The sequence below is a fragment of the Barbatula barbatula genome (genome assembly GCF_947034865.1).
Source record: "Barbatula barbatula genome assembly, chromosome: 6".
NCBI classification, from domain to species: Eukaryota; Metazoa; Chordata; class Actinopteri; order Cypriniformes; family Nemacheilidae; genus Barbatula; species Barbatula barbatula.
The window spans coordinates 8,125,926-8,139,275 of NC_136765.1; the positions used below are offsets into that span (position 1 = coordinate 8,125,926).

The following is a 13,350-nucleotide window of genomic DNA, read 5'->3' on the forward strand; positions in this document are numbered from 1 at the left end:
TGTCGCATACTGGTACAACCCACAGTAAAGGACTTTTAACCGACAATCTGCTTTAAAAACATTGGTATCTTTATCTTTAGACAGATATATCATTCAGTGGCGATCGATGCCTAATCTTCAGGGCCAGGGGTAATTCAAAACACGTGTTCAGCGCGTCATGTCAAAATACGTGTTCGGCGTGTCACATGAACCTACGTGCATCGTGCATCATGCACACAAGCGTCTCTTTAATCTTTAGACGCGTCTGCAGCGGGCACGTATTTTGACATTTTGCACGATGCACATAGGTTCATGTGACGCGACGAACAAGTATTTTGACATGACACGGCACACACATGACGGGCTACATACAGGTTTTCCGATTATGGCATTACTGCTTCCCCTGAAGAGGAGGCACCGATCGCCACTGATATCATTGGACATCTAACAAATGCTTATCTACAGCTCTGCTACAGAACCAACATGGCAACATGCCAATAAACAGAAAAAATATACGTCCTTATTGTGTTTATTTATTCCCTTTTCTTGTCACAGTGTATTCTGGATAACCATTTTAAAGGATATGGGATGTTGCTGCTTAACTTCACGTCAGGTTTTGGAACACAGCTTGCAAGATCCAACTTTATTTTCGGTTATTTACACAAGATGAGAACCATTTTGTAACTATGTTGTGACAACTAAATTGTTTGCACTTAATCACCCACAAGGACGGCAATGTCTAAAGTTTCTCTTTAGTGTGAGTGCATTTGTTAGACACTAATCTTGATACGGATACCAGTGCAGCTTTTTGAGGACAGATAATGAACTGTGAATGAGGTGCTAGATATGTGAGTCTGGAATTCCAACTATTTTCTATACTTAAAGAAACAGCTGTTGGGCTACTTTGAAGAATGGTTCTGTACCAAAACAGGAATTTTTGCATTAAGCCCCTTGCCCTGCTAAGAATGTGTTTGTGACTATCAGACACAAATACAAAAATTGTCTAAGAAGTACCAGACACACCTTATAAGACCAAGAAGACTACAAGATCGTCTTACTTGAGAGGCATCTTGGGAAAAAACAGCATCGAAGGCAAACATCTTTGGGGCGGGTAGTGCTGCACGTCTGTGCGTTGAGATGGGCTGTGTGTGAAGTGAGGGATCGTGGAGCGTCAACTGTTTCTTTCGGGTGTCCACCTTCAGGAAAGACATGGACTCAGACGAATCCAGAACTCCCACAGTTGGACAGATTCGCATCATTACTTTGACCTGGCGCAGGAATGAAACAAAACGAAAATATATTATAGTGTGCAATGTAAAAAGTTTAGTAGTTTCTCCAAAGCATTGATGCTACATAACATTGCAGGCCGGATAACGTGACGGATATCAGCTTGAACAAAGAAATATCAACTTAACAATGGTTTAACTGTTACTCATTCAACAATAAACTGAACCGGGAGAGAACTTCTCTACAAAACAGCATGTACCGTATCATTACCACTTACCACACACCAAGCACACAAACAAATCCAGCCATTAATTCAGTAATTCTTCACATTGTCACAATTGTCACGGTGAACCGCTAACATTGGCAGCAAATACAGTAAAGTTAAACATACTTTAAGAGAACCTCACGCACGCAGTATATCATTCAGAGCCACACAAAGCCACAGTATTCCACGGTTGATTTGTAGCGAAGATATAATGACAGCACTTGGGCTTCATTGCTATGAAACAATGTCTGCACTGCTGATCCTATTCCACGCCACCTGGGGACAAACGGCATGCCTGCGCCACAGTGCCGGCCCGCCGTGAACTCCCCCATACCGCTCTGCAGGGGCAGATTACGCTGATGGACATGTGCACGTGGGGAATGAATTATGCTGGCTGTGACATTAGAAATAGGCTGCCGTATATGACTGGACACAGAATGGGACCAGCCGTGTAGACAGCGCAGATACGTTGGGTTTTACATTTGTTGGTCATTTGACACGAGGTTTGGGAGAATGAATCCCTCGGCTGTTGGTTTTTCACGCCTTCTGTACTGTGGGCATGAAATGCTGCCTCTCAAGTTTCAAAATCAATACAGACAGAAATTTACTTCAAATCTACCCATGTACGATAATGACCTTGTGCTTTGCAATAAGTATCAAAGAACTCCCAAATGAAAAGCTAATGTCATACAAAAGCTTAAAGTAAGTTATTCAGCTCTAGAAATTATGTTTTTTATATATTTACGACTCATGTGTCACAGTTGGCCATGAAACATCTAAAACCCGATGCTCTGTAACGCTATGATGTCACTATTGAATCTAAAACTTGGGTCTGTTCCTCACACCAAGCTATTTGTGTTTGGCTTAAGAAGACTTTTGTAATCTAGCGTAGACATTTTATCAACTTCTTTAATGGTGGCGTTTGATGTTTTTGTCACTATAGATAGTTGTCACTATCTACTGCCGTAAAATTTGTGGAGGGGCTTTCTTCTGGACGAGTTGGTAATTGTGAAAAACAAAATAACAGTCACACACAGGCGGCTGGGCTATTATTCTAATGCCTGTAGCTTTTTATAGTCACGATAAAAGCTGCCAACAACTGGAGCCTATTCAGACAGCATCACATGGGTGTTTGCCGTGGAAGGAAGAGGAAGCTCATTAGCAAAGCTGCGATGTAATGAGTCTTTTCTCAATGGGCACTTATCAATCATTTCAGCAGGCTCAAGCTTTTGGCATAATGTTCGACAATCATCTTTCGAAGCAGGTGGCATCGAATCCATGCCATTACTATATATATATACTCTAATATGTGTTAAAGACAAAACCCCATGGACAATGAGAAAGGCTGTGTGGATGCTGAACAACTTGCTACTCCTGGCTTGGATCCCAAGCCTAGATCCCCAAAATATGTTTGCCAAGAGCAACATAGCCAGTTGCTTTAATTCTAGACCATGCCGGGTAATGGACAGCGGGTTTTCTCTATTTCGCTAAGTTTTTTAAGCAAATAATATCAGGCATTTAAAGCATCTTTTCACCAATGGTGAAAACTGTTGTGCTACATTTTGTTAAAAAAAGAAAATGCTGCATTGATGTGCTGTAGGTATGTGTCTGACCTTGCCCATGCCAGGGTTCTCCTTGGCCTTTGACCCCGCCCTGAGCAGACATGGTGGAGCAGGTGGAGGAGAGAACTGGAGAACAGCACTAAAGTTAGTTGGGTAGATGGAGGGCTCCTGGGAGTATACTAGAGGCGGCTGCTGCTTCTTCCTTTTGGATGACAGATTCAGCTTCTGAGCAGCCCTGAGACAACAGACAAAAACAGGACGAGGATTATTATTATTATAAAGCAAATAATATTCTTTCAATACTTGCTCTTTTTTTTGAGCAGGTAGTACAGAGTTTAATAAAGTATGGAGTTACACTAATGTTCATAACACACTAAATGTAATACACATAGATTTATATTAGATTTATCATTTTAAAAAAGTATTCAAGAAATTTGCATCAGTAAGAACAATAGGGTACAAGGAAGTTCATGTTCCCAACAGGATACCTCTTAAAGGTACAGCAGCAAGTTTTTAAACAGACTTTTTAATGTTTATTTTGGTTCACAAAACATTGACTAGGATTGTGAGTTGACTTTAGGACAAACAGACTTTTTCTACAAACAAAAGCATTCACTGTCACAATTCTTGCATTTTATCAAATGGGTTTTCATCAGGCAAAAACCCTGTCCCCGCAGTGAAAAGTGTTTTCCAAGGAGCGCTACATATTTTTGATATTCTGTTTCATCCATGCAGAGGGGTTTGCATCTGAAAATCAATTTCGTCTCATTGATTTAATGTTATAGCTTGACATTTAAAACTGAATGCTATAAAATCACACCTGAAAGGTCAAAAGCCCCCTATCGCATAGCCAAAGTAAACACAGTTTTCTCTGCAGGCAGTCCCTCCCTCTCCATTTCACAACTAAGTAGGCAAACTGCACCACAGACCCTACAAAAAGTCTAAGGCTAATAGGGTCAGCCCTGCAGTTAACATTAGCGATTAGCTAAGTCAGCCCGGATACAGCCTGGTCATTAATCAAAATCCATGGAAGATATTACAACTTTAAGACAGATACAGTGGTAGTAATGACAAGTGTCAAGATTTTAACCAAAGCAACAGTTACCTTCTCAGACTGCGATATCAATAACCTCAGAATGAACTTTACAATTGTTCTGGTGATTGAATTAACATATGAGGAGAAGAACAGCGTGGGCCAAAGGATATCAAGTGACGTTTAGGGGCTTAGCTTCTGTTAAGAGCTGCATTAGGGTGAGAAAGCATGACAGATCACAGCTGTTTTCAACTGTAATTGATCACACTAAATGCACACTTTCAAGCACGCTCAAAATTACTGACAGACTGACAAATAGTCTAGGACAGTTAGTCGGGGGATAGCTGGTAGCTCTCAACTCAAATAAAAAGATGTGTTCATTTCAATATATTCTTAGTGTATTTTGAGTAAACATCCATCTCTTGTATGAAAAACCAAGTACTAGAATCTATTTAACCAAGTCAATCAACGTGGTATTAAACATATGAGCACATTTATAAATGATGCTCGAAAGAACCTTATAATATGACCACACAGTCTCAAAGGCGACATAGAACACAACCTCTAGGTGTAACAAGGTTGGGATTGAAAAATAAAGGGTGTCATTTAGAGCCACTGGTATCACAAAGTTATGCAAAAATATTTTGGTTTTAAAACAGGTTTCCCCCTGTCTTGTATTGGTCAGACGAAGTGCTCTAAACTCGGTCCATTGGTTGCGCCAATGTTGCTGTGATGGAGTGGTTGGGATACTGAAGCAATATTGATAGTACTGTACAACAAGGCCATTGCCTTCATAACAGATCATGTATAACTTTCTACATATAAGTATGAAAGAAAGTATTTAAACATTGAAAAAATATATACACATCTTTTTCAAAATTTTCAAACAATGTTTGTCTTTTTTTTCAAAGGGTGAGAGTAAAAAACTCTGTAACCAATGTATTTTCATTCTAAAGCCGAGCCATCCCTGCTCATTAGTCTAGACACCAGCCCTTTGGACATGCAGTATATGTGTGTGCGTCAGAGTATGTCTGGCAATACACCCTTTTCCCGTCTCATCCTTCTCTGCATCGCTCCATACTTCTTGAAGTGACAACCCCTCCTTCTCTTTTCTTTCTCTGCCCCACCCCTCCCTCGCTCGCTTTCGCTCTTTCCGTCCGGCTTTCAGCATCAGCCTGAGAGCACAATCACAGAACACACCGCGCGCTGATGAAATAATTATAACATCCAGGAGGAATACATGAGGAGCCCCTCCCCAGGGAACTGACGGCCCACAGGAGGCACGAGTGTGTGCGTGTGTGTGTACAAACAGAAGGATGGGATTGAGGAAATGTGTGAGCCCTGCATTGAGAACGCAGTATGTGTGAGAGACAGACAGAACAACAGAAAAAAGAAAGCGATAGACAGTGAATGAGCGAGAGCGGGAGTTGTGTGTGTGCGGGAACAGAAATTATACCCAAATAATAATAATGATTATTATTATTTATATTATTATTATAACAAGTATTGTTATTATTATTATTATCATTATATAGTTAATATAAACCGAAAGATTTATATAAACTGAAAATAGGACTTCAAATCTTACATTTAGTGAGATTTTACTTTTTACAAGTAATTAAAAACTGCCAGCAAACAATTTCAAACTACATTGGCCATTTTTGTTACATATATTCATACTTTTCTGTATTATTAAGTAAATCAACAATCGGTCTATTACTGTTAAAATATTCACTTAAAAATACACTCAACACTGGCTACTTGATATCCTAATGTACAACAATATAAAATTGTTATTAACTGCATGAATGGACAGTGAATATTTACTTTCCCAATACTGAAATAACCAGTAAATTGGTTGGTGATTAAATGCTTGTACAGTAATAAACCAGTCCATGAACTCACAATAACAGCTTAAATACTCCCAGCACACTAACCTACACACTAATACTGAAATGAATTGCTTGTTGAGAGAAGCACACATGCTCTCTCTCTCTCCCATCTTTTGAAAAAACTGGCTCACTTCGTAAATGGAGAGCAGCCATAAAGACCAAGTTGGTGTGCTTACAACACACACACAAACACGCACGCACGCTCTCCATTAAACATACATGTTTTGACAGGTTCCACAGTCAAAAAGCAATCCGTATCCCAAGTATGTATAAACAATCAGACAGCAGGCTTTGCTGGACTGGCAGGTGAGCTCAGGGGACAAAGCGAGAATTTCTAGCAGTAAGGCGGGTGTGTTGCAATTGACATCTGTAATGACATTAGAAGAGTGAGCATGGGTCATCCGCCCCACCAAAACCCACCCACAGTACACACTGAGCAAAAAAAGGCTTTTAAAGTACTTACACTTCTTTCCAATCCATCATCTATTGTATTTGTAACTCATGCCCAGAAAGAGGCAGCCTGGATACAAGAGAACATTATCCATTTGTCCCTGTCCGCATTTTGCCATCAAAAGGGAAAAAATCAAACCCAAACTCTTTAAAACGTAACTACAGCAAGTTTTACCGCAGCGGTCACTGCCCATTCTTAATGCACAAACATCTGAAAGTCTGCAATCTATAGACCATGTCCTCTGGAAAGATCAGTCAATGGAAGTTTAAAGTCTTTGACTATCGGGAGCTTTTCTTTCTTCATTCAGTTTTTCTTTGCCGCACCATCCGGCGTGCACCAAACCATACAAGAAATTCTTTCTGCCTCCCTCTGTAACTCCCTCAAACACTTTTTTTGTTAGTTAATCCACCTCCTCTGTCAGGCATCCCGGCCCTTTATGTCATCTATCCCTCTTTCACTCCGCCGCAACGGAGGAGAGGCTGGAATCCGGCAGTCTGGATTCGGCTGTTGCTGCCGAAGGAGCGCTGGCAGCTGCCCTGCTTCTCAAACACGCTCATACATACACACACACTTTCTCTCTCCCGCTCTCTCTCTGTGTCTTTTTACTCAGCCCAGCCCCTTTTCACTCCCCACGGCCAGAAAAGGAATCAGCACTTTGTGAGCAAGAGCCCGCACTATCGCTCTCTCTCTCTTTCGCTTACCCTTACACACACACACATGCCCCTTACTGCATGAATTCTTCATGTGTGAAGGGGTCTCTTTTTTATTCTACCTCCGACATCAAACAGATTTGCTTAGTATGTGCTGCATTTCTGTCAGTTTTGTCTATGTGTGTGTGTCTGAATATATCTGCTTTGGGTGTTATACATATGCATGCGTGTGTGAGAGAGAGTGTGTTGTTTTACACGTCCTAAAAAAATAATGCTGCAAGGAGAGATAGAGAGATGCCACGTAGGAAAAATAAAGAATGTTTGCAAAACAATGTTAGTGGAGCACTACTATGGTGTTGTGGGTGGTTGCAAGGATGCTGTAATAAGGTGCTTGTGGTGTTTTTAGTTTGTTATATGTGGTCGCTAGGATGATCTGCGTGGTTGCTAGGGCATTGCTTGGCAAGTTGCTGGGGTGTCCTAGGTTGTTGCCAGACAATTTCTTCTTTGTAGCACAAAAAATGTGAAAGTACACACCTCTATTTAGGGGCGTAACCCTAATTAAGAGCAGAAGTGATGCTTCCCTTAGCAAGCACGATAAACAAGAGAGAACCAGAGGGGGAAAGGAAGTCTGTTTATTCACGTCCTGCACCTGAGTCTCGGTGTGTGCTGAAAATCTCATTAAGTGTTTGCATTGTCACAAACACAATCACTCTGACGGGTGGGATAAAGCTGTTAATTATCACAAATGTGAAATAAGCACACAACGTATGCTAGGGTGTGGTGTAGCGTGTGTGTGTGTGTGTGTGTGTGTGTGTGTGTGTGTGTGTGTGTGTGTGTGTGTGTGTGTGTGTGTATTCAGGTGTAGAAAATCAAACATCTTCAAAACTACACTGTGAGCGACCACCACCTCAAAATCATATTCCACACACATACGGCGTTTAGAGATGTCCTTGGCCTGTGGGTAAGGGCAAGGCGGGGGAAAACCAGCAGCTGTAACAAGTCTAAGCGCTTTATGTGAGAGATCTATTCCCTAAACTGCTAATTTGAGCTGAAGAGCAGGGAAGAGAGAAGGAGAGAGAGAGAACATTTGTGGGCGAGAGAGATCCTTTCTGTTGGTCTAAAGCACGATTTACAAACTGCCCCCTCAACACACTGCCCTACATATCAACACAGAGCGTAGACTTCCACTGCCGCCCACCGCTAAGCAAAGAGATTGGTACAGTCAAGACTGAAATGACGTATTCTGGCACCGCTTCTAAGAACAAATCTGGAGATATGTTCGGCGGATTGAGAGAGAAAAGTTGAATATGATTACAAGCCTTCGTAAACACATTTAAACTGTCACGAAAATTGAGATGATTTTCTTTGCACAAATGCAGTATTTCATTTGACTAGTTATCACAATGTGCTATTATTTTCAACCCGTGGTTGGGTCAAAAAGAGACACAACTAATCGTTGGGTTGTAAATTAACGTATGCTGGGTTATTACAGCCCCAAAATGCTGGGTTGTTTCAACCCCTAGTTGGGTCAAATAGGAACATTTCAACAGTTGGGTACGTCCGTTTTTGACCAAACAATGGGTTGAAAATAACTCATGAATGATATATTATTATCTTCGCCACCCTAATAGTGTTTGAGATTTTCAAATAACTTAACATAAAATAACACTTATATTGATCGGATTAGGTAGTAGAGACCAAATATCTACTGCTTTAAGACATTTGATATTCAAAATAAGGTTATCATATTCTGTTTAAGGGGGTGATTGAGTATTCAAATTCCTCATGTATCAAGCTGAATGCTAAATTTACCAATACATTTATGATAAAAATATGGCAACGCGTAGTATTGATGTATTTGACAGTGTTCACATATATTGAAAAACAGCATGAAACAAAACAAAAGAAAGAAAGCATTGAAACATAGGTGATTTATCCAAGGTAAATCTTATTTTTAAGTTTGTCCCAGTACTCCAGAATCCATGAAAGACACGAGGTGGATGCTCACCTCAATTCGTCTGTTTCTCCAATGTGCTTTAACAAACAGTATGGAGAACAGGCAGAACCAAGATATACCTTCCTCATGCCATATAAAAGCTTCTTAGAGCTTTTGTCGGAATCAAAATGGATGTGAGTCAGTGTGGACATGTGTTGGGGTAAGGAAGGGGATTTTAAGCGACTATGTGTGAACCAATGCATGTATCGTGCTCGGGTTCCTTATCTACAGTTGTGCGAGCCAAACCATTTGGCTTGCTGTCAATAATCTTTGCAGGCTGCCTTTCAGCTTTTGTCAAATTAGAAAGAGAAATTCTTCAAGCCGACTGTGTCATTAGCTGGTAGACCATTAGCTTGTTTGTAGGGATTTCTTTCTGTCTTTCTCACTGTCCGGATAGCTTTTGTTCCTAATTGCCATGTTGGCCCTATTAACCATCTCTGACATTTTCCTTTATAGTAACAAGGTCTTTCCTCTGCGAGGTTAACAAAGCTCTGGAAAGAAGATCACAGGAGGTGATATCAAACCACAGTTCCAACATTTCTCTTCATGTGCCTACAGGAGCAGCTTTGTACACCACTGATAAATTAGAATAAATAATATGTTTATGATCTGACACTTAACAATAAAATCCAGATCCTTATACCGATGATGACATGGGCAGAGAAGGTTTTTTGAAAATCCATACGGTCACAAAGTAATTTATTTTATTTATCCATCTTTTTCTGAAATACAGGCATTATGACATCACTTCATTGGTATCGAAGGATGATGTCACTCTTAACTCGCAGCCAAATGAAACAAGATTTAGTAGCCAGGTCAAGGGGGCAGTAGTGGAAACCCATGTGTCACAGACAAAGCTTTCAGCTCGTCTTCAGCTTAAACCGTTTGCTCTACAGTAAGCATGAGCGTGTATTATTTTTCAAGAAGTCGTACACTTAAAAGCGCTATAAATATGTAATATCTCTTTCATCACTCTAAGCAACAAAACATTAGTAGATGTGTGAACAGGATTTCTTTAAATAACCAAAGACATATGGAGATGGCTGTACAGTATCCCAGTGGTTTTAAGTTTCTTTCCTACAGAGGTAGGAAATAGTGTCTGTGACACGAGGACAGCTTAAAGTGAGAGGTGCTTGACGGATTCTCAGCGGTCCATTTACAAATATGCATTCATGTACATTTTAAATTATTTAAATGTTTTCTATGTTGGAGATTAATGAGCAGTGGTGGGAATCAACATAGGCCATTTGATACAATACTATGTAAGCGTTGCAAAATGATGTTTAAGTTCATTCTGAAATATTATTAACTAATGTTAAGTACAGTTTAATAAAACCTGGCTGTCCCAGGGCATAACAAACTGAATCTGATCCACTGTAATAATTAGATAGACTGGTAGAGATTTTCTTTTGTTGTGAGCAGCAGGAAGGCGATGGGAGATGTGGGGGGTGTCTCTCTCTCTCCACCTCCATTACTAAACACTTCCTTTAAGCACTTATGACCTGAGGCGTCAGTTACCCTGTAACATTATCCCTTATTAAAACATGTGTACACGAGAGCGCACTGTCTAATATCTGAAAAATTGGAGCATTATGTCGATACAGAATTCACCACAGGGCAGTTTTGGGTGTGTTCATTGAGCTAGTACTGTAAAATATTGCCTAATCATAATGTAGTGCAGCTCATAAGAGCCATATGACATTGATCCACTGTTATCCACATATATTCAGATGGTGTAAATGAGGCCTAATGCAGTGTAAAGTCCCCTAGTCCCTCTTGTGGAGACAGTACATGCTATGTAAAACCAAGCCTGGTCAGAGTTATTAAACAAAGAGAGCTTAATTTGAAAGGATCCTTTGGTATAGAGCGATGCATGGCTTAATATATGAACAATGGCGTCGACTTCATAATTGTGAAATAAAAAAACTGTGTAACTGTCACAGTATTCTTAACCTTTACCATTGTTTGTGTCAAAATCCGTGATGTCAAATGGTTGCAACATAAAACCTGTTCTCTTTCGCAACAGCGAAGCACACACGTTTTCCATATATAACAGTAAATTATGACAGTAGAACATAAGATCAGATATACTGTATAAATACACAGGGACAGCAGGTGGCGGTATGTCCTCTTGACACAAGCCAGCCTGCCTGCCATCAAAGAAGAACTCGTTCAGTATCAGTAAGCGTCTGTTTAAGGTAAGCGTGCATTAAATCATAGCTTTAAACTACCATCTTAAAGACATTTAAGACTATTTTAGACATCAGCAGCCACCATCGTAAACTTTATACATTATGAGAATATACTGATAAACACTATAATAAGTTGGCTTGCCTGATGATTCCCTGATGCTCACTTGTAAGGACAGTGAATATGGCTTCACCTGACATTGTCTATATTTGCAATTTATCATTTGACTTAGCATATCTGGCTATTTGCTGCGTGTGTCTACAGTCAAGCACATTCACATGTAGAGTGTTGATGTTCAAGGAGAACAGCAAGACACTCAATATTTAAAAAAGAAGGAAGGGACAAAGGATAAAGTGCAATAAAATTATACCTTTTAAAAAAACAGATTGGAAAAATGTGAGTAGAGAAAGAAAGGGCGCATTTGAGGGTATTGAGTATGAGACAGAAATTTAAAACCAGAGACCCAAAATCAGAAAATGAGATGGAAATTAAAAAAGAAAGAGGTGAGGACCTCGAGAAAGTGTGTGAGAGTGAGGAGAAAGAGAGAGAGAAATGTCTCAGTGGTAGATAGCTAGAGTGCTTGAGCGATCAGTCTGGTGTTTTGGCTGTGAGCCAGCCAGCGTCTGTCTAAGCGGAGCTAAATCATTTTGAGCCGAGAGTAGCACAGTGAAAAATGATCGCTCGTGTCGGACCGAGCTCAGCTAGGGATTGTTTCATTCCCTCAGCACGTCCACGGTGGAAATCCCCAGCCAGAGCCAAATAAATGAAGCAGCCGTAGTCTAAATGGAAAATGCTCTAATTAAAATGAAAAGAGACAAGAAAATCTCCAGGAATTGCTCTATTGGGAAATGCCCTGTTTTGTTAGTCTGTATATATATATATATATATTTAAATGTTAATCCCCTAATATTGATTTTATGCAAAATAATTATATGAACTTTCTACATGGTAGGAATTTAAATGTTTTTTGATGCCAACTGGCTAGCGGATTTCTTCATCCAAATATCATTAAAGCACTCATGTTAAGATTTGTCAAATGAGCAAACACGCCTACTTATTGTTTATTACTATTTTACTGATTTAAAATGAGATTCAAAAAAATCAGTGCGAAAGACTTGCATGCAGAGTATCCGGTCTTAACTCCATAAGAAAGATTTTCTATCAAACTTGTATGTGCTTAAAGGTAAAACGACACGCATATAGCTACAAAATGTTATATTTAGTAACTCTTTCCTTTGTGTTCTATTTGCATGCAGTCAGTAGACGATTTGTGTGCATTTGCCTATTGACTAGCATGCTTTGCTAACAGGTAGGTGCTAAAAGTGTTGCTTCCTGTGCTAGCATTGTGGCTCATAAAACAGTAAAACTAAATGTCAACTCCACAAAGTTAAGCCCACCTCCAACAATCCATACAGCGTTGAAAAGAGAGGATGAATTGTTTACAGTTCATGAAAAAGGCAGTGAAAGCATTTTGAAGAAGGAATGAGCGAGAACGGAAAAAGCATTGTTGCCTTTTTGCCGTTTCCTCAATTACCCCCTCAATGGCATCCCCGAGAAGACAGGATATGCGGCTAATCCAGACTCCGGCTTGTTGCGGCTTAGCCACAGTAGGGAGGACGGAGCAGAAGCCGTAAACGTGGCCAGGGTTTTTTGTTATTTAATGAGTTGCAGCGTTCAATCCCGAGCCCCTGGGGTAGCTCTCCAGAAAGCCATAGAAAGAAGATACTAATGGCCTCGTCTTCGTTTTCTTTTAGTTTTGAGAACATTTTCTCTTTTTTATTCATGAGAGGTTGTAGACGAGAGTTTGTGTAAAAGCACAGCAAGGTAACGTTTAAGGAAGATCAATTCAATTTTTACTGAAAACTGACAGATACCTTAGACTCGCATCACACACACACCCCTGTTCTGTTTACAAGGATTACCATCTACTTTCATCTCATCCGCGATACATCTCTTCCCTATGCACCGCTGGGATTTGCTCTACAGGTAGACAACCCGCAGCATCAGGTTTCACTAAAAGGCTGTTGAGGAAAAGGAATTTAATTACATGACAAACACGTGGAGGTTCAATAATCCTGTCTGCACAAAATACAAAAAGCGCCACC

General features: G+C 40.1%; 1 protein-coding gene across 1 annotated transcript in view; it reads right to left on the bottom strand.

Annotated features, from left to right (window-relative positions):
* Positions 1-13,350, bottom strand: part of kif26ab (kinesin family member 26Ab) — a gene marked incomplete at its 5' end in the record, with an annotated part of 80,146 nt that overhangs the window by 14,589 nt on the left and 52,207 nt on the right. The window contains 2 exons of the mRNA XM_079457801.1: positions 1,038-1,247; positions 3,085-3,268. Of these exons, the coding sequence (XP_079313927.1) occupies positions 1,038-1,247; positions 3,085-3,268 (394 nt within the window). The remainder of the gene's footprint in view (positions 1-1,037; positions 1,248-3,084; positions 3,269-13,350) is intronic.